Source organism: Cylas formicarius, unplaced genomic scaffold, assembly GCF_029955315.1.
Source record: "Cylas formicarius isolate icCylForm1 unplaced genomic scaffold, icCylForm1.1 PGA_scaffold_6__28_contigs__length_40554024, whole genome shotgun sequence".
NCBI classification, from domain to species: domain Eukaryota; kingdom Metazoa; phylum Arthropoda; class Insecta; order Coleoptera; family Brentidae; genus Cylas; species Cylas formicarius.
Genome location: NW_026844347.1, coordinates 7186506 through 7206776, shown reverse-complemented (window position 1 = coordinate 7206776; position 20271 = coordinate 7186506). Strand labels below are relative to the sequence as shown.

The 20271-nt window shown below is 32.5% G+C and overlaps 2 protein-coding genes across 3 annotated transcripts in view; one reads left to right on the top strand and one right to left on the bottom strand.

The window, feature by feature from the left end:
- Nucleotides 1-950: 950 nt before the first annotated feature.
- LOC132703833 (retinol dehydrogenase 14-like) lies at nucleotides 951-9009 on the top strand. Its single transcript, XM_060673337.1, has 6 exons — nucleotides 951-1360; nucleotides 2918-3043; nucleotides 4656-4801; nucleotides 5074-5310; nucleotides 5781-6089; nucleotides 8019-9009. Exons 2-6 carry the CDS (start codon nucleotides 2919-2921, stop codon nucleotides 8198-8200), a joined length of 999 nt encoding a protein of 332 aa, XP_060529320.1. The 5' UTR covers nucleotides 951-1360; nucleotide 2918; the 3' UTR covers nucleotides 8201-9009.
- Nucleotides 9010-9925: 916 nt separating this feature from the next.
- LOC132703606 (uncharacterized) overlaps nucleotides 9926-20271 on the bottom strand; it is a 43850-nt gene continuing 33504 nt past the window's right edge. Inside the window, exons 19-24 of one of the 2 annotated variants that reach the window (XM_060672961.1) lie at nucleotides 20047-20197; nucleotides 15545-15767; nucleotides 15354-15486; nucleotides 14339-14462; nucleotides 11319-11812; nucleotides 11070-11251 (exon numbers count right to left, since the gene is read on the bottom strand). In XM_060672961.1, coding sequence (XP_060528944.1) covers nucleotides 11210-11251; nucleotides 11319-11812; nucleotides 14339-14462; nucleotides 15354-15486; nucleotides 15545-15767; nucleotides 20047-20197 — 1167 coding nt within the window. In that variant the 3' untranslated portion in view covers nucleotides 11070-11209. Of the gene's footprint in view, nucleotides 11813-14338; nucleotides 14463-15353; nucleotides 15487-15544; nucleotides 15768-20046; nucleotides 20198-20271 lie in introns of both variants that reach the window. The other variant, XM_060672960.1, reaches the window with a different exon arrangement.

Here is a 20271-nt window from a genome sequence, read left to right as displayed (position 1 = left end):
CCCAAAACTTGGTTATCTTTATAAATAAGGTTAAAATTCCAGCTGTTGGCGAATGTAAAAACTTGGGCATCACCTTTGATAATGAACTTAGATTTCGTACACAAGTTTGCAAAATTCTCCAAAACACTTATATTAATCTCCACAACATCTATAAAAGTAAAGATATTCTAAACTTTAAATTAAAAAAAAATACTGTAATTTTGTCTTTGGACCCTGCTTGGATGTTTTGACAAAATATAAATTACAAAAAGTACAGAATTCATGGATTCGATTTATTTATAACCTTAAACGAAGAGATCATGTAAGTCATAATCTTCTAGATTTAAAGTGGTTAAATATGTCGAGCCGAGAAGAATTGCATTTTGCTTGTTTTCTTGACATATGACATACCTAAAATTAAGAAGTCCATGACAAAAAGCTGCTTCTCGTATACATCGGTTAAATTTCATTTAAAAAATTATTTCTTGGGAGGAACTACCTAAATTGTTAATCAGTTCTCTTTATTTAATATTTTTTTTTTACCGTTTTCCTTCTTTGATTTATTGCTTGATTTATATCTTTGCATGTAAAATTGGCATTTGTATAAATAAAAATTCGCCGAACTTTTTATTTATTTAAACATATAATATCAACAGGCATTTTTAAACATTTGCCTGAGATACGCAGTATATGTGAATGAAAGTTGGTATGATAACTACTTAACTTTTAACTACTTTTAGGAACCCGATATCTCAGGAATGGTGATTCATAGAAAAAATATAAGGATCATTTTTGTAGATGATTTTATGTTTATTTGAATAAACAACATGATCATCTTGATTTATTGACGTGGGCAATTTGTAGAAAAAATCTTCAACCGCCTCCGCACAACCTCTAGAGTGGGAAGATTGTGATAGAACTTTATCGTCACAAATCGTCAACAAAAACAACTATTTTCGCCTTGCATAAAACGACGTACGCCATAAATTGTTTATCGCTCGTATTAATAAATGGCGTGGCCTTTGCCTGATCAGGAACAAGTTTTTTTCTCACAGTTCATGGTGACCACTTATAATTATTTTTTTTGCATTAGAAACTCAATATTCGCACATCAATTGCCCATTAGGAAAAGAACGATTAAATCGACGTCAATATTTATGTCATAGTCAACGGGGAGTAAAGCGCAGTGCAGACCCGTTGCAGATCCACCAAGTCGTAGAAATAATACTCGAAGGTGAAAGTTTCTTAACCCGAGGAAGAATCTTACGAAGCAGTCAAGGTAGCGTGCTTGAAACAGGTTATTCACACGTCACGTCTCGTACTGTTGAGTTTGTAAAATTGTCGCACAAACACCGTTCTTGGAGAGTGCGTTTGAACGGAGGTAAGCAAAATTGTGTGGAAATGTTACGTATTAAAATTATCGGAACATACCGGAAATCTCAGTAAAGGCAACGAGGTACGGTATAAGCGAAACGGACGTGCGGTGCTTTCTGAAAATTGCCAAAAAAAATGCAGAAAAAAATAAGTTCAACGATGTGACTTTTTTATGTCATTGGATAATCAAACAAGGTCCAACAACCCAGGGAAATAGGAATAAATGATTTTAAGGCTTAAAAAATGTCTAATTAATACGTATTTACTAAATAAACTGCTAATTTATTATTTAGGATGTTAAATTACATTTAAAATCAAACTAAAATACCTTCGAATTTCAGCTTAGCTAACATTATTGCATTTTTATATACTTACTCATTTTCAACATTCAGTTTTATCAGTGATTTAAAAAAAACTAATCTCTAATCAATTGTTGGCGACTAACTAATTTTATATACTATTGACGTATTTTTGGACAGAAATAATTCATTTCTAATTATTAAGATTGCCATGGCTTTATTTAACGCAACACTCCATATGCCGTTATTTGATGCTTATCAAAGTCTATTGATTATTTTAAGTTCGCTAAATGTTTATTGCATTAAAAATGTCTTTATTTAAACAGATCGTAATCCAATGCCTAGAAGAAATCGACGAGTTAGAAACGAATAATAATACACAATACACATTTTACTAAATGAATAATTCAATAGTTAATAAAATTGGTTGATCTTAAACAACTTATAATAATAAATCAACTGAAAACGGGCAACGATACCAAAACGTAGTAATGTGAGCTATTGCGTAACTGAAGCAAAGGTAGTGTAAAAAGAATAACAGAAAAACAAAATTTTATTTTGATTTTAAATATCATTTGGCATATGAAATAATATATTAGCAATTTATTTGGTAAATCCAAAAAATCCATTTTTTGTTTGATCCTCAAGTCCGTTTAATAGTATTGTAAGTTATTGGGCCCTTATTCGACTATCGACTATCTAAAAAATCATTTCGTTGCATTTATCTTTTTTATAGCAAGTTTATTAAAATGCGTTAAACCCTTTTGGAGATATGGACATTTATTTTAGAAAAAATTCGAACACCCCTCACCACTTATCCTCAGCTTCGTTAATATTTGACAGAGCTTTAAAATTAAAGATATCAATTTCGCCCCTGGAGATCACAGAGGCTCGACAATAATTTCCAGTATTTTCTCTTGACGGATTAAGTACCGGACCTCGTTGCTCTGACTGGTACTAGGTCTGGCCGCAAGGTAAACGTTTCACCTATTCAGTTATTATTGTAATATCTGTATAAATGAGGAGTTCTGCGTTACGTCACTGGTGGATAGATTTATTTTAGTTAAAAGTTATATATTGCTACAAGCGGGTCTTAAAAATTTAGTTCGTTTGATATGATGTATTTATTCTTTTGTATTATGTTGTTTTACTCCAAAGACATCCACATCACTGAAAAAATGTCTATTCACTTTGCGTTGAGTTCGTGCTTTGTTTGCAAGTTCGTAAAATGTATGTTTTCGTAATGTACACATCCTCTCTTTCAGAATGAACATCCTTGGCTGCGAAGTTTGCGAATTATTGCTTATCGTAAGTTCCGTCCTTTTGATTGGTCTGCTGACTGCGGTGTCGCTATTGAAGTTTTATGCATTTATTACGTGCGGATATTTTAGGTGAGTAAACAACGACTTTTTGCCCTAAATAAAGTTTATCTTTCTCCCGAAAATAAAATGAATCTATACCGTAGACGTAAGATGTAAGATGTAAAGGGTGGGCCTTATTAAAGAAATTATAGGGGATGGAGTCAAAAGTTAAATACAAAAGTTAATTGAGGTTATTACAAGCCTTTAATTTATTTTAATTTTTAATAATATTTTAATGGAACACCTGGCATATTACTTCATCGTTCAATTCTGTATAAAATTCTAGACATATTTTGCGTATAATGTCCTGTATCTAAGTCTAACCGTTGATGTTTGCGAGACGTAAAATATCTGAAAATTTCTTCATTCGGAAGCATTTATTGTTTCACTTGAGTAAGTTTCGTTGTAGCCAAAGCACTCGCTCGAATAACGGATTTCATAAGAAATTTTTATAATTTTGTCATATTTTATATCGGGTTGTATATGTCTTATATTTTTACTTTTTGAAATATTTCCATTTAAACATCTATTTATCACAAATAATATGCTGTGGCCGTATAAGTTAGTATAAGATGGCTATGACGGTATTTGAACAAAACAAGTGTTGAAAGTGCTAGAACATACTTCATATTAGAATACAATTATTATTTAAAACAATTTCAAATATTAAATAATAATTATATAATATTTTTTAAAGTTATAAAGCTTCTACTTTCTAGAAGCTAAATTGGCCTTGGTTATTGTACATAGTTTATTTATTTTCTTTTCCTACAATCGACACGTAAACTAATTTGCCTACTTTTACGTCTCTTTGGGGCAATCAAAAACAGCGCTGTTGTAAATTTGTTAAGAGCATAATTTCTTCCGCAGTTTCATCGGGGTTATCTAGAACAAATGGTATTAAAGATAATGTGTGACTTTGTCAAAAATATATTTTTCCGCTTAGAGGAGATCTTTTCTTTTCTATTCCTGTTTCTTCTCGTTATTTTTCTGTGCTAGGCATAGTTTGTATATGTTGCTTAATTTAGTTTTAAATAATAACTATTTATTCTTATAGTAAGTAAATTAACAACCAAATAACTGACATATGATATTAATATTCAGTCCAATAAATATGTATACTATATGGAAAAAGCATTACATGACTGCTAAATTAATTGTTTGGCAAACTCCTTTCAAGCGATGGTTTCTTTCTGTTTATATCATGAATGCAATGTAACATGTAAAAAATCTTCTTTATTTTCCGGAGGTAGCGTATGTCATATTCATTTTTTGAGTGAACTAGAACTTGCTACAATGTCGGGTTTTAATATAGATTTAAGCACAATCAATTGACAATAATTAAGAAATGGAAGTTAAGTTTTAAATTTTGTTCGATAATTTCTAGATATTTAGTCTCGTATAATTTTATATGCATCATTTAGTAAAAATAAATCAACACAAATATCTGATATTAGCACGAGATTTTACTAATACAGGCTTCAGGTGCCTATATGCCTAATGGATAGACTTACTAAAAAAAAAATCATAGTTGCTTCATTAGTTCCTGTATTATCAGTATTATGATGATATGCAAACTCTTTTTACACCTTTGAAATGAAATATTCCATTTATAGTGGTTCGCTATTATGACATGTTTCAGGGACAAAGTGAAAATGAACGGCAAAACGGTAATTATAACAGGCGCCAATGGAGGTATCGGTAAGGAAACTTGTAGAGAAATCGCCCAAAGGGGGGCGAGGGTCATTATGGCATGTCGAAACATTGTGACCGCCAAGGCCGCTCGGGGTAAGATACATATTTATTTAGTTTTAAATACTTTTTATTTTAATTCCATGTTAATTTAGTCATATGTATTCATAATTAAGTAAGCGTTAGGTATGAGGTTTCGAGCGTGTGTGACCTTTTTTTATAGACATTTTTAAGAGGACCTAAAAATGTAATTTGCGGATTTTTCTAAAACATTAGCGGTAGTTCTAAAGTGAATGTCGTTTTGGTAGGTTACTTATGTAAATGCAGATACAAACGTAAATTTGTTTAATTACGTTCGTTCTCTTCAGATGAGATTGTCGAATCTACGAAGAACGAGAACGTCATCGTTAAAGAGCTAGACCTGTCCTCTCAAGCGTCGATCCGGAAATTCGCCGAAGATATTTTACGGACAGAGTCGAGATTGGACGTTCTCATTCACAATGCCGGCACGGCCGAAAAAAAATTGATCAAAACTGAAGACGGACTGGAGCTCACGATGGCCACAAATCATTTCGGTCCCTTCTTATTAACGCATTTGTTAATCGGTTAGTTCTGCGTTTACGTTTTTTAAACAATAAGTTTCTCAGGGTTCATAGTACTCCAAAAAGGTAATAAAGCAGTAAAAGTAATAAACCTGAATAGGTCTGCTGAGGAAGTACCCCAATTAATACTATAATAATTTTTACCCAGTCTAAGTAGTACCACCCGGGATTGGACACACATTTGGAGAGGAATGGTGTTTCTCTCTTGAAGCATTTTCATATTTTTCTAATCGCTTAACATCCTGTACCTCTAATCTATCATATTCTTTATCGTGATTTTTTTTAAACAAGCAAAAGTTTTTATAAAGAATGACTTGGTTGTAAAGTATCAAATATATATCAAAAATTTTAGATAAGTTTATGCATAACCGAGCTACAACGAGTATCTGACGGGCTTTTCCATTTTTTTACTCTACACTTTCGTTAAATAGCCTATAATTAAAAAATAAATATTATTGCCGCGTTCGTTCCAGATTTGTTGAAAAGATCGTCGCCATCTCGCGTGGTGATAGTCGCATCCGAGCTTTATAGGTTGGCTTCGTTGAATCTGAACAAAATCAATCCGGAAAGGTCGTGGTTCCCGCCGTACATATATTACCCATCGAAAACAGCTAATATTTCTTTCACACTGGAACTGGCCAGGCGTCTGGAGGGTAGCGGAGTTACGGCGAACTGTTTGCATCCCGGAATGATCGACTCGGGCATTTGGAGGAACGTTCCGGTGCCCTTCAACTGGCCCTTAAAGCTGATCATCAAACTGTTTTTTAAAACTCCCAAGCAAGGTATGTTTTTTATTTCTGCGATTTTCCAGACGCAAGTCCGTTTGTGGAAGTGAAAAATATAGTATAGTATGTCGTTCGTTAGATATTTTTATGAATAAGAAAAACTTTTCTTAACTAACAAAAACTGGGGTGACTATGTACATTAATCTCCAAGCTGTAATGTTACTGTTGAAAAAAGGAAAAAGTTTATCTCTATTCCCTGAAACTTTCTCTTGATACGAAAAACCCGTGTTCTGGAAATGGGTTAACAGAAATAAATCAGGGACAAACAATTCTATGTTGCTAAATTTTTCCTCAAAAAAACGTGAGTAATTTTTATTTTCAACTGACCAAAAAAAAAGTATAGTTTTAAGCTTAAGGGTAGATAGGATAGATTAAAACTATATACTTTTTTTTGGTTAATTAACGGAGAGTTTGAAAATACCTAGTATTTGCTATCAACTTCAATAACCTGAATACGTGAAAGCACTGAATAAAAACATGAATTCTCATATAACACAAAAACTGCAAAGATTAGTAGCTCATTTACAAGTTGGTGTTAGTCATTATCGGGTTTTTCACCTTAGCAGTTTGTTAGTACTTTTGGGTTCAGGAAAAATTTAGAGCTATGAAATTCTCAGTAGGATTATTCAAGATTTTCTCGCATTTAAAAATATTTTCAAGATCATAGTACTTCCGGTTACACCGGAAGTCGCCATCAACATTTTTAATTTAGATGACACACCCTTTATATTGCTTTATTGTTGGATTATTGAGGAAGGTTTATTGTGAGTTATGTTGAGTTTTATTACAATTCCTACCTATTTTCAACTATTTCTCAGGAATGTTATCACATACATATTGTTATACGGAATATGTTTTAAAAGATGATTTTGAAATCAGTTTTCAAAAAGTTTTGTACTTGTAACTTCATGATAGTCCAGAGTCCTTAATATTCTTTATTTCCAAGTGTGCAATTTATCTATTTTTCTGCATTTAAATCTCATTTTACAAGCAAATCTGTGGAGGGTGGAACGCTAGTCATTTTATTAGTTTATCTTTTTCTAGCTTCATTTTTCAGTTTATCGAAAGTATTACCACTCTGGTTTTAATAAATTTTCCTTTTTATCACATTTCGCCCACCATTATCCAGAAGATCTACGTTTTCTTCTGTTTTCAATAATTCACTGTTAACAATCTAATTTATCGAAGATATTAGTACTTTTGTGATTAGGCAGTTTTCTTTTAAAGCTCTTTATATATTTAAAAATGAGGGATATACTCGTAAGAAGCTTCTTCGGAGTGCCACTGATATCAGCCGACATGTGGTCTACCTACCTCAACCCCTCACCTATGAATCAATTTTTCGATAGTTGGGACTCCCCAATAAGAATAGGTATGAAAGTCGTGACTACTTTTGGGAGAGGGTTCGTCAAAAGTCCAGACGACATACTTTGGGACACATTTTATAAGACTTTTGTAATGTCTGAACTCTGAGCCATGGCTTGCAACGAGAGGGATGCACACAGTATATATGGGATAATGGAGACAAAAAATATTGCGTTCTCGTGATTTGAAAAGGTGAGATACTCTAGATAAATATCAGCCCTGGCACTCAATAATTTTTAGCGTCCTAGGGCCACTGTATTATCTAATAGGTTATGGTTCCCGTCTAAATTACGATTTTCATTTAGGTATGTTTTCACAGCCTGTTATTCAAAAGGGAATGTTAAAAATGTTAAATTAGTTTCAAATAAACATGTAGGCTTATTTGTTAACAACAATTTTGGTTTTTACTTTGGATGCATTATTCGGTGGGGCGCATCGAAGATTAATTAGAAATAGGAAACAAAACTAATCGAATTCCGTTTTCGGTTAGAAATACGATTAGCATCAATTATTATTTAATTAAAAATTCTAAATTACAATTTGTCGTTTCGTCGATTTCAGGGTGTCAGACGAGCGTTTTTCTGGCCTGTTCCGAAGAGGTGGCGAATGTGACTGGCAGGTATTTTATGGACTGTAAGGAAAGGCAGTTGAACGCCGGTGTTTCGGACATGTCGAAAGCGAAGAAGCTGTGGGAGCTCTCGGAGAAATTCGCCAACTTGAAAGCGACCGATCCGAAAATATGAAATAATCGATACGTTCTTTTTTTAAATATATTTATTATAGGAATTGGTAGGTGTATTTATTTTTTTGCCCTGTCAAAGTAACATACAGCGTGTCGGATGAAGCACTGGACATTTTGATGGTACGTAAGATGTCACAGTACATGAGGTTACGTAGGTTTTTGACTGTTGTCAATTTCGCGGTGTTGCCGCTTGTATCGAAAAATAGCGTAAATTTTAATTTTTTAAACGGGACAACCTGCATATCGAACCATTTCTCCCTCTGCTTGTACGTGCCGATCAATACCCCCTTTATTATCTAATATTTTCATAGTTAATTAAAAATGTCTTCAATTCATATATCATGTTAATATTAATTGTTTTAAAATAAAAGTAGTTTCAATCAATGAAACTTTATTATTTAAGGGCACTAAATTATCCCGTTCGACATTATTATTACTGACATTATTTTTCCTTGTTATTTTTGTTATGATTTGATATAACGACTTGAACTTTGACCGATTCCAAAAGAAACCGATACCCCTCGGAGAAACCGTGCGACACACATGGACACAAACAAGACCGACTGCTAACTATTACAACTTTTACATTACGGTGGGATCTGTAGGAGCAGACTGGGAACAACCTGTCATGTGAAATAGTTTTAAGTTTTGGTTAATTTGGTTAGAATTCCCTAATTTTAATAGACATAATTTTTTGTTTAACCTCAACTTTTAAATTCAAGTGAGAGGTCCATCAGTCGCTAAAAAAAGACTTTCTGAGCAATTCAGGCGTGTTTTAACTGCGCATCCACTATGAAACGTATATTAACTGATCGCCATTTGTTTGCACAAATCCTCTTGTGGCACCAACTCGACATCGACTCGGGCCGCATCATTTCGGTTCAGCAAATGATAAAAAAAAATATATAATTCTTTCGTCGTATAAAAAAGTGCTGTTAATTATCCAAATATTCTCATAATTATCAAAGGATTTTTGAATTTATATATCATGTTAATTTTAAAATCTTCAAAATAAAAGTAGTTTTCTATCTAACTCCACTTTTGAAGCGATCTATTTTTTAAATTAAAGTAATATGTTATTATATACCTTTACAATACGGTCGAAGGGCACCAAATTACACCGCAGCGAAAATATTTAATATTAAAAATCAGGTTTAATCACTAGCTCAGTAGCTAATCAATTGTTGGAGACTAATTTCGCTAACTATTGAAGTATTTAACACAACTCATCTTTTATAATTTGACGATTGCCAAAGTCTCGTGAATGCCTACCGTTGTAATTAGTTTAAATTTGTTTATTTAAATCGGAAGAGTTAATCTTAAATCCGATGTCTGGTTTACAGTATTAAAAAACACCAAACTGCTCCAAACACGCAAAAAAATAGTTTAAGTTAGGTTAATAACGCCGGCTCGCACAAGGGCTCTGGGCAAGATTTAATTTTAATAGAAATAATTTTCTTCCGAAATAAAACTAAGATTGACTTCAGCAGGTCATAGTAAAAAACAATTGTTAGCTGAAATCTAAAAATAAACAATTTATGCTATTTGCTCCTGGAAACGACTAAGCAAAAAAACAAAAAAAAGTTGGATGGTCAATTGAGCTATAGTGGCTACATTTATATAACTTATATATAATATTGAATTCTAAACTTAAATTCTGTATTCCATTGTACTATCCGTTGCTGATAACACCAGTTAAAAAAAATTACAACAGCTCTGCCCGATTCGTTAATGGTTAGAGAAAGTTCGGTCGTATATCAGAAAAAATATTTGAATTGAAATGGCTCAAGCTCAAAACTAAATACCAATTTTTACTAGGAACTTTTGTATTCAAGGTTACGAAATATTCTTTACTAACATAATTGAAGAATCGTTCAGTGCTTCAGTATGAACTTCACAAAGCTCTTCTAGGGACGAAAAACATTCTGGATATATCTTATAATTCTTACAAATGTGAACGTTGCTTTAGCTATAATTAAAAAAAAATAGGTGGAGTTACTGTATCCTCTTTTTCTTTTGTTAGGGAAATGACAAAATCTTTTGTAACACAGACCCAACAACATACAGAACCTTGTTTTACAAATCTAAACTTATCTCCTAGAGGTTTTTAATAGTACCATCCTCAGTTGTTTTTTAGTGGCATTGCTCTTTGGGGTTTACACTATTTTGATATTATTGGAAAAAAGCAACCTAACTTCTGCAAACGTTTCCTGTTGCCGAAATCTCCTTTTGCTGTCTTGCGATTTGAGTTAAAAGTTAAAAGCCACTATACTTCAAATGTGTCTAAATATTCTGATAAAGCTATTTAGAATGAGTATCGACAGGCTCCTAAAATAGTATTTCGATCACGAAGCCTATCGACATCAAATTTATGTACAAAGGTTTGTCACTGTATGCAATCTCCAAGAAAATGAAAATTTTATAACAAATAACAAGGCCAGTTTTAAACTATTTAAAGATGTAGAGTTTTGTGTGGAACATAATCTTACACCTAGAGTCGGAGTGGATATCTGTGTAGGGTTGATGTCCATTCTAAATCTTAGATTTCTTCTCAAAAAGAAAAGGTTTTCACAAATCAGTGTTACAATTAACTGTTGCAGTTTTTACGTATTAACCTTTATATGAACAGTTGTCAAATATTTTGTGCAAGAATTTTAAATATCTCAATAAAAACTATTATTATTATTATTAGAAAAGGACATATGATGTTTTGTCTCCAATTTAAAATTCACCCAAGAGGTCTATCTGTCGCTGGTCTACGTCGTAAAAAAAGACTTTCTGAGCAATTTGGACATGTTTTAACGAAACAAAACAACGTCTACAACAACAGCGCGTCAACCATTAACGGAACATTAACTGATCGCCATTTTGTTCGCGCAAATCCTCTTTTGGCACAAACTCGACACCGATTCCGAGGCAGAATCATTCCGGTTCAGCAAGTAATCCAAATCTTGCGAAATGCTATCTAAAACGCCGCTCAGACTGTCGTCCTCGAATGGAGGATTAAGTTTCAAAATCTCTTCTTCTGCATCTTCGAATTTTCTATCGATGTCTGTAATCACGATCTTTGGATAAGACGCTTGGTTGTGTAATGCGTCTTCCTTGCCGTCGTTTCTCACCTCATTTTCGACTGCCGCTTTAAGAAACGTATTTTCTTTGCTGTCGTTTCTAACTTCACTTTCTACTGACGCCTCCTTAAATGTCGTCAGCTGAGGAAAAAAATGTCCGCACCTTTCGCTATCGTTCCCCTCGACAGCGTTAGTTTCCGTCACGTGTATGCTGGAAGCTACCAGATCTAATTCCACGCACATTTTCGTCGTCAATATGTCGGGCGAGTGCAATTTCCCGTCGTTTTCCGGATTGCTCTGCCTCTGCGCGTCTAAGCTGCGCGAGTCCGTAGCAGGCTGAGCGTCTCTCGTGACGACCGTCTCTTTGCGGGTTTCGCCGCGGAAAATAGCGCTCATTTGAAAATATTCGAAGGACTTGGTGCCGTTTTGGAAATTGTCGACCGCCTTAGCGCCCTCTATCGAGTTCAGGCAGAACTGCCGGTTCTCGAGTTTGGCACCAGGCGCGTTTTCGTTCTCCGACTTGGCAGCTTGTTGGCGTACGAGAACTGAAATCAAATATGCGGGGCGAGTGTAAAAAAACGGGTCGAATGACAGATTTTTTGTGAGAAAATATTAGACGTTCAACTGCTTTTAAAAAATAACATTTTTGAGTGCAAATTCCCTTGTTTGTTGGATATTTGGTAAAACTTGGTGTTGGTAATTGTTCTGTTGGATTAAGGTTTTAAATCATTTTCTAGATATACGCCTATGGCCTTAAAACTTATTTCCTTTATTAAACCCGTTGCTTTGCATGTTTATTCTTCCTTAGTTTTCGTCCAAATGAATGGAAAATAATTCCTGAGAGGGACGAGTAAGATTACAATGTAACAATATTAATTTTTTTGGTAATTGCATTTTAAATAATTAAATCAAAGAGATATGACACACATTTAGAGTAATGAAAACCATATTCCGATGTCTCTTGAGTGTTTTTTTTTAATCTACCGTTTTTAATCTACAGCAGAAGTACTCAAAACAAGAAAACAAGAAGCAAGAAAATAACTGTACCGCCTATGAAACATGTATTCGATTTGTACACCGTGTGCCAAATAAAACGATAACTATACGATCTGGAAACCCATAGGAGATACGAAAAAAAGTTTCTTGGACTCTCCAGAAGATTTAAAATATTACAACTTTGTTGATACAGGGTGTCCCAAAAGTGTCCCCCACAAGAACTTTGTTATATTAAATGGAACACTCTGTATAATAAATAAATTTCATTTTCTTAAGAAATTCTTATTCGAATTTTGCATAGTTTAGGCAGAAATTAAGGTTATGTGTTTTTATTATATTTTGATTGCCCCATATAAAATTATGTTGTGATGCTACTGATACTGAGGTATTGCAACGAAAATTTAACCACAGACCAAGGAGATGATAATAGATGAAAAATAAGGTAAGTTTATATTTTAACCTACATTTAAATTTTACTTACTTTTTAAGATATCTGAGGTTTAAGATAACACCCGTATAAATTCTTGTTGAATTTAAAGCTGCCCACATTAGGTCACAATACAAGGTGCCCATTAATACTTGGGAATTTTGAAAAAAATCGACTTTCTACCACACACTTTAACAGATTTAATAAATCAGGATTCATGTTTAAAGAAACATTTAATAGTGAATTATCTACCTTGATTGAAAATACTTAATAACAAAAGGAAATAATTAAAGTTTAGAGGCTAACTAAGCAACGTAAGAAATTTGAATAATAAATGTATAAAACAAAAAGTGAACTAAAAAGAGTTCCTTAATTTGATCCATAAAGTTTAGTTCCTCTTAAAATGCTCGTTCCATCTGGCATCAAAACAACAAAGAAATATCAAAATATTTAAAAATGAACTTGGCTATGACATCACAATCATTTTTTTTGACGCATTAAGATCTAAACAAACTTTGACATTTCTGTTTGTTTCTGTTGTTTTTCATATTTCTACTTAAAAAGTATGGAGTATTATATCTTTAAAAGAAGTAGTATCATGTCTTTGCTATGAAAAAAATACCTAATATTGGCAACAAGTGACCTAATGGGCAGCTTTAAATTTAACAAGAATTTATACGGGTGTTATCTGAAACCTCGAATAACTCAAAAAGTAAGTAAAAATTAAATATAAGAAAAATCTTGAGATTTTGTTTATTGAATTCGCCATAACGGCACCAGCTGTTTGGGGCACCCTGTATAAGCTGAGGCGCATCTGTTAAACTGATTGAGTAGTGCATCATCTCCTTAGTTTGTTGTCAAATTTTACTTGCATTACCTGCGTAGCCTAACAACACAATTTTAAACGGGGCAATCAAAATATGAAAAAAAAAACACATAACCTCAATTTCTGCCTAAATTATGCAGAATTTAAATAGGAATTCCTTAATAAAGTGACCAAGGATTTAAAAAATGTTGATATATACAGGGTGTTCCATTTAAAATAACAAAGTTGATGTCGGAAGGGACACTTTTGGGACACCCTGTATCAACAAAATTATAATATTTTAAATCTTCAAGAGAATCCAGGAAACTTGTACGAAACTTTTTTTTGTATCTCCTATGGGTTTTCAGATCATATAGTGGATTGTTTTATTTGGCACACCGTGTACGTAACACATGAAATAAGCAAAAGCAGACATAGTACATGACATCCCTACCCCCTTAACTCAGAGACTATAAACGATAAAAAAAAAGTTGAATAGAAATGTTTCATAGTTTCATCTATATTTATTTATATATATATATATATATATATATATATATATATATATATATATATATATATATATATATATATATATATATATATATATATATATATATATATATATATATATATATATATATATATATATATATATATATATATATATATATATATATATATATATATATATATATATATATAAACAGGGTGTTTCATTCATTTGGGGTAAATAGCGGATTTCCTATTTTAAGTAAAACACCCTGTATGTTATTTCATTTTTCAATTCCCCGTTAGTCCTATTTAACGCCTTTACTGATAGTGTTAGAGAGAAATACTTACAGTTCAGAGGTTTACCGGTGAGCTCTGTTAACAGTAAACTGTTGTCTTTCTCATTTCTCCATTTTATTATATGACTCAGTTTATTTTCCGAAGTAATCACGTGAAATATTAGCAAGCTCGATCCCTAAAACGCACAACGCGAGACGATTTTAAAAAGTATCTTAATAATCGTTGTCTACTACTATACCTAGTTTCGTAATGCCAGAGAGTAATAACATGTAAATTTACATTGACAGGGATCATTAATCAGGGTGAACAACTTAAATGTTATATCGTAAAGTTCATGTAAATTATATACAATAGAAGCCGAGTTTAGTCAATGAAAGTAATTTGACAGCGGCTTTACTACAGTTAGTTTATTGAAACAATTAATATAATGATAATTATATTAGATTATAATTACACAGATAGGCAGATAATTGAGATATTGATTATTCTAAGATCTAGTAGATAAAAACTTATATTAGAAGTAAAAATAATACGAAAATAGGTAAATTCTAATAAATATTATTATTTAAGAAAATTGACTATTTCCAATACAACTTTATTTGTAAATTTTATCATGCCGTCAAGTTTAAAGTAGTCGGGTGAACTATAGTCCTTAGAGTCCAGAGAAATAATAAAAGGGTTTTGTTTTCCAGCTTTTCACTTCCTTTCTTCTATTTTAATCACATGTTCGACGCACTTATTAGGGTTCCATTCATTTAAACTATTTTTGTAACTCCGAATGTTGAGTTATATGTGGCGAACAACTTTATTAATCAGTTTCTCAGAAATAAATTCGGAAACACTAGTCCTTTTCAAAAATTAATTTTGCCTGAAAATAACGATAATTCTAATTCTAAACCCTGAGGTAGTTTATCTAATTGTCCGCTTATTTGCCACTCTTGATCCTTGACAATACAATACTACGTCTATAAAATGCGGCCACTATGTTTTCCAATTAACAATGATATAACTCTTTCGCATTAAGAAACAGAGTATACAACTACAAGCTTCTGGAGTTGGTACGTACCATGCTGAGACTGGCGATGGTAAACTGGTACGTATTCCAAATGGAGTGGTTGTAGTTAACGTAAATAACACTGCTAATCGTGAACCCCATTATAGAGATGAATACACATCCGGTTTGATTCACCAAAGTCATCCTGAAAGTAACACTCGTTGACAAATTTGCCTTGATTGTTTAATATGGACCAGATTTACCTCTTCTGAATAGCTTGCCGATGAGTTTCGTGGAGAGCGAACAACTGCTGGAGTTTTTTAATCACCACCAGATAAATAAAAGCGAACATCAAGGTTACAATTGACAGAACGATGATGTAAATGTTAAAAGAGAGCGAGTTCGCTACCATCCACCAAGATTCGAATTTCTTGTTCATCGTTCTGTAAGTTAAGTGGTTTGCGAAAACTGTTATAAGAGGAACTCCTGAAAAACCATAAATTGATTTGATACAGAGTTCGCCTTGCCTTGTTCACATAAAATTTCCAACTATACCATCTGCAAATCTATCGCGGCCGGGAGGGCGGGGGGGAAGGATTAAGTTAAATAAAAAAGTTTTATAATTTCATATATACGCTATACCAGGTCATTTTTTAATATTTTGTCAAAAATAAGCTTAGCTATTCAAACTATATATAAGTATACAGTATATAAGCAGGTACAGAGTAGAATGCAAACAGTTCTGAGGAAACTAACAGTTTCATTCATCAACAACCGAAGCAGGAGAAATCCAGAAGATATATAAATAATAAATTCAAATAGATAGAGGTTAATTTTTGCCAAAGAATTGAAGAATAAACAAAAATATGTGATGTCTTATTTAAAAATCTAAAGGTACCGCGAATTCGAGACGTCCTGTGCAACTATGACTATAAAATCTGTGAAATCAACTTTTTGCTCCATCTCGCTTAGATTTCCAGATAGTGTAGTGGGTACAGTGGGTGTAGTGGAACATAGAGCACGCTTCACTAAGGGAAATATTAGCAATAAGAAATAATTTTGATGTAAAATTCGAATCGAAAAATTGATTAGACGTTCTGGAATCGCAGTGTGGCCGGTTGAACCAAAAACTACGCACAATTTTGATTTTTTAAATGAGATATCTTGTTCTGATATTCGATATATGAATTATAAGTACAGGGGGTTTCAAAAATAATAATTTAATTGCCTGATACAAAATTGGTGAAAAGTCATTTTTTCGGGTGGAATGATACACAGGGTGGCCAGATTGCAAACTGGATGGCTGTAAATTTCTGAATCATAAAGAAAATAAGACATTGATTTTTAATAAACCCAGCCCAAGATGCAATTCCTTAATACTAAAGAAAATGTTGAAAATCATGTATGACGTAAGGATTTTAGCACACGCAGTTTTTTTTTAAATACAGAACACCCCGCACCTTGCAAACTAGACATTTTTGGACCTAGGTTTATAGCAACTCTCTGTCTTTCTTTTAGATGACATATGTTCAGCAGAGAATGGGCGTATATTTTTGAAACATCCTGTATTTATTTTATTTATTTCCAAAAAGCTACCCCAATAGACGTATTGTGAACTTTAAAGTATAGCACCAGTTAACAAAAACAAATGCTAATTCTTTGCAGAATAGGTGTGAAAGTATATTAAACACTAAAAAAAATGTTTAACCATTACTCTAAGAATTAATTATTTCTTAGATTTAATCTATTCAAATTAGCTTGGAAACTTTGAACAGTTTGTTGACAGTACGATAAAACTTTAGATCGTCTGCGTAGAACCCCATAATCTGCATGTAAAAAGCACTCGCCAATATCGAATGGAAAAATACTAAAGAGCAATCGTCCCGAATGTGATCTCTGGGGAACACCCGATCTACCACTGCCCACGTTCGACTGTTCATTATTAATTGTCGCATATTAAGTTCTAAGCTTCACCGACAAGGTAAGACGAACAACTTTATCAACCGCCTTGGAAGAGTCCGTATGCTGTACACAGAGTCCGTCCTTCCCCCCCGCCCCCTTTCAAAATTGCCAACTATTTTTTGTAAATAAGAGGCCGTATCAGGAAGCATCTTTCTTTAAAGAAACCATGTTTGTTTTCATCTAAGGTTCATTTTAACTTAAGAAAAAGCTCATAATGATTGATTGATTGATGAATGATTTAAAAAGGAGTCGCTCCAGTTTTTTTTTTATAATTGGTCGTATTTTCCTTAAAGTGTTTTCTAGCGGTTTTCACACTCTTGCACAGAAATATAAACATATAAAACACTTAAACTTACCCGACCAGGTCATAGATTCGGCTACGGTTAACCAAGCTCGCTATTTGGGGCAACTCTGCTTATAAATCGCTCGTCATTTTTATTTTAACTTAATAAGCCGGCTGTCTTCCATATTTAATATTCACTTAATGTGGCGCCACTTTTTTATGTGATAATCAATATTTAATAACTTTGATAATTGGTTTAACAGTATTTTTGGTCGGCTGTACAAGAATACGAAAGCGCTGAAAAGGCACCAAAAATTAAATATAGGTTTTAGTTTAATTAGGCAAAAATAAGTCAGAATTTCTGATATGTCTCTCGTAAGGGATTTCATAAAGAATGGGAAGTCTCTAAACTAGAGAACCAAATATTATGAAATTGCAACACTAAATTTGAATTATTTTTATTACTATTACGTTATTGCTAAATATTGTTTTTTTTATTGCTTTGCCTACTTTTTAATCTTTTAAGTATCTATTAAAACATCAGAAAAAACACCTTTAAGTTTTTAAATCAAAAACCGACATAGTTAGACTACCTTTCCGTTATGTTCCAACTTGAACTCGACAGATAGGTGACACTAGCGCGTTCAAGGACATAATAGTCAACAAATCTAAAGCTGACAATTTTTATTATTATACTACATATTTTGTCAATTAATGAAAAAATTTAGAATAAGAACCAGCGACATTTGTATGAGACATGTTCAGCTTAATCATGAAAATTTGTTGTCTAGTACTTCCAGTTCAGTGCTAGTTGTCAGAAATTCTGACTTGTTTTTTCCGAGATTCTGACTGTTTCATTAAAAATTTGTTTAAATAAACAAAAACCTATATTTTATTTTTGGCGACCATTCAACACTTTTGTATAAACGGATAATTTTTTTTAATTTTATTTGTTTTTTTTTATGTTATTTATATTTTTATCACTTTTACGCCACAGGCGGCCATTTTGGCAATCTGGAAATATTTTCCAACGTACTCCTTTTGACCACTTTAGCTCTTTTTACCATCTCGATGAGGAAGAGCCTCCACTTTATATTTTCATCTGGTCACCCTGTATTCTATTTATCTATCTATGAACTGGTAAGATTTTCGAAATAAAAGCAATTTCTTTTAAAAATCGTATTATTTTGCCATATCACTTTTAAAACATGAAACATTTGAACACGAACCTACCAGCGAATTGACAAACGAACGAAATATGCACGCCACTGAACTTAAAGAATAAAAATACACACTTTTCAACAAATTTGCCGAAAGGCTTTTAAAGTCATTTTTAATCAATTCAAATAAGTGGAGGAAAGTAGCCTAATATCGCATAGGTACCTAATACCGGTTATCATTGTATTTCTTTGTATTTCTATGGCGATGAAAAGCTCACCTAAGCCGACAATTTCTGATAAAATTACAGATCCTTACAAACACTTTCTCGCTAGTGTGCTGTGAATGAAATTGTGTGCTGTCAAAATTTTTACATTCCTACTTCAGTGTAATTTCCATGAGGTAAGACTAATTATTTTATTATATTAATAACAATAATATTAAATAAGCTTTATTTGCTTAGAGAAAATCCATTAAATAGAATATTATTAGTTAACTTATAAACAATATAAGAAAAAAATAGGTAAAAATTCTAAATATAACACTATTTTACGTAGATGTTCGGTGGTTTAGAGCTTCAGTTATTATGGTATAATCAAAAACTTAACAGCCGTATTATAGCATTATTACAATAGGAAAATGTTGAATTGCCAATTATTTCGGAAACTATAAATTTCTGGAACAGACAACTATACAAAGTCACCTTATTTTTTATGATAAATCGCAGAAAATTGTAAAAATAGGGAGTGTCCATTTGAAAAAATTGACTTTTACCGTAATATATAGCTTAATTTTTGTATTTTATTGTCGCCCAGTATGTACAAATTAAATAATTTTTATTATCAATAAATAAAATAAATTGAAAATTATAATTATTAATAAATACGGTTTCCGAATAGCAAGAATTGTTTATTATTTTAGGACAAGCAAACGTCTTTTTGATTTACTTTTTATAAAACTTCTGGATTCCTCTTGCGTCGGTTTTTGTTGAGTTGAACTAGCTAACGTTTCGCCAATCATCCAGTTGGTTTCTTCAGATTGAAAGTATTAAAATAAAAAATCTAGTTGAATCTATGCAACTTTTCTGTTTCACTATTTTTCTAGCGTTCGCAGTTTCTGAGTTAAGTGGCGGGGGAGTCAATGCGTCATTTGAGAATATTGTCATTTTGTTCTTTAGAATAATAAATAGCTTTTCGAACCCATTTTTAAAATTACAATTTTTCTATATTATCATATCATATAAGAAAACATTAAGGTTTGCCAACATGTAGAAGCTCTACGTCAAAATTAAGATTTTTTTGCTAAGAAAAACTAAAATGTATACGATAATAGACTACTTTCCACCATATAAATCTAACATACCTGATATAATTCCCGTCACCGTAAATTTTGATGTTTGAGCTTTAGGAATTTCAATTAGTTCAGTAAACACTACGAGCACTTTACTGAGATTGCTCGATATCGCCACTAACGAGAACATTTCGAGAAAAGTAATAAACACCATTAGATATTGCTAAAACATTTTAACGAAGAACTCTGGTAAATAATCAATCGTTATTCCCGTCTGTATAACTTCATGACTGTGTG

Bases quoted from the DNA above. Each gene is read 5' to 3' on its own strand.
- LOC132703833 (XM_060673337.1), top strand. From the start codon at position 2,919: ATGAACATCCTTGGCTGCGAAGTTTGCGAATTATTGCTTATCGTAAGT. The intron at 4,802-5,073 runs GTAAGATACATA...CGTTCTCTTCAG, and splicing joins GACCGCCAAGGCCGCTCGGG to ATGAGATTGTCGAATCTACG. The intron at 6,090-8,018 runs GTATGTTTTTTA...CGTCGATTTCAG, and splicing joins TTTTAAAACTCCCAAGCAAG to GGTGTCAGACGAGCGTTTTT.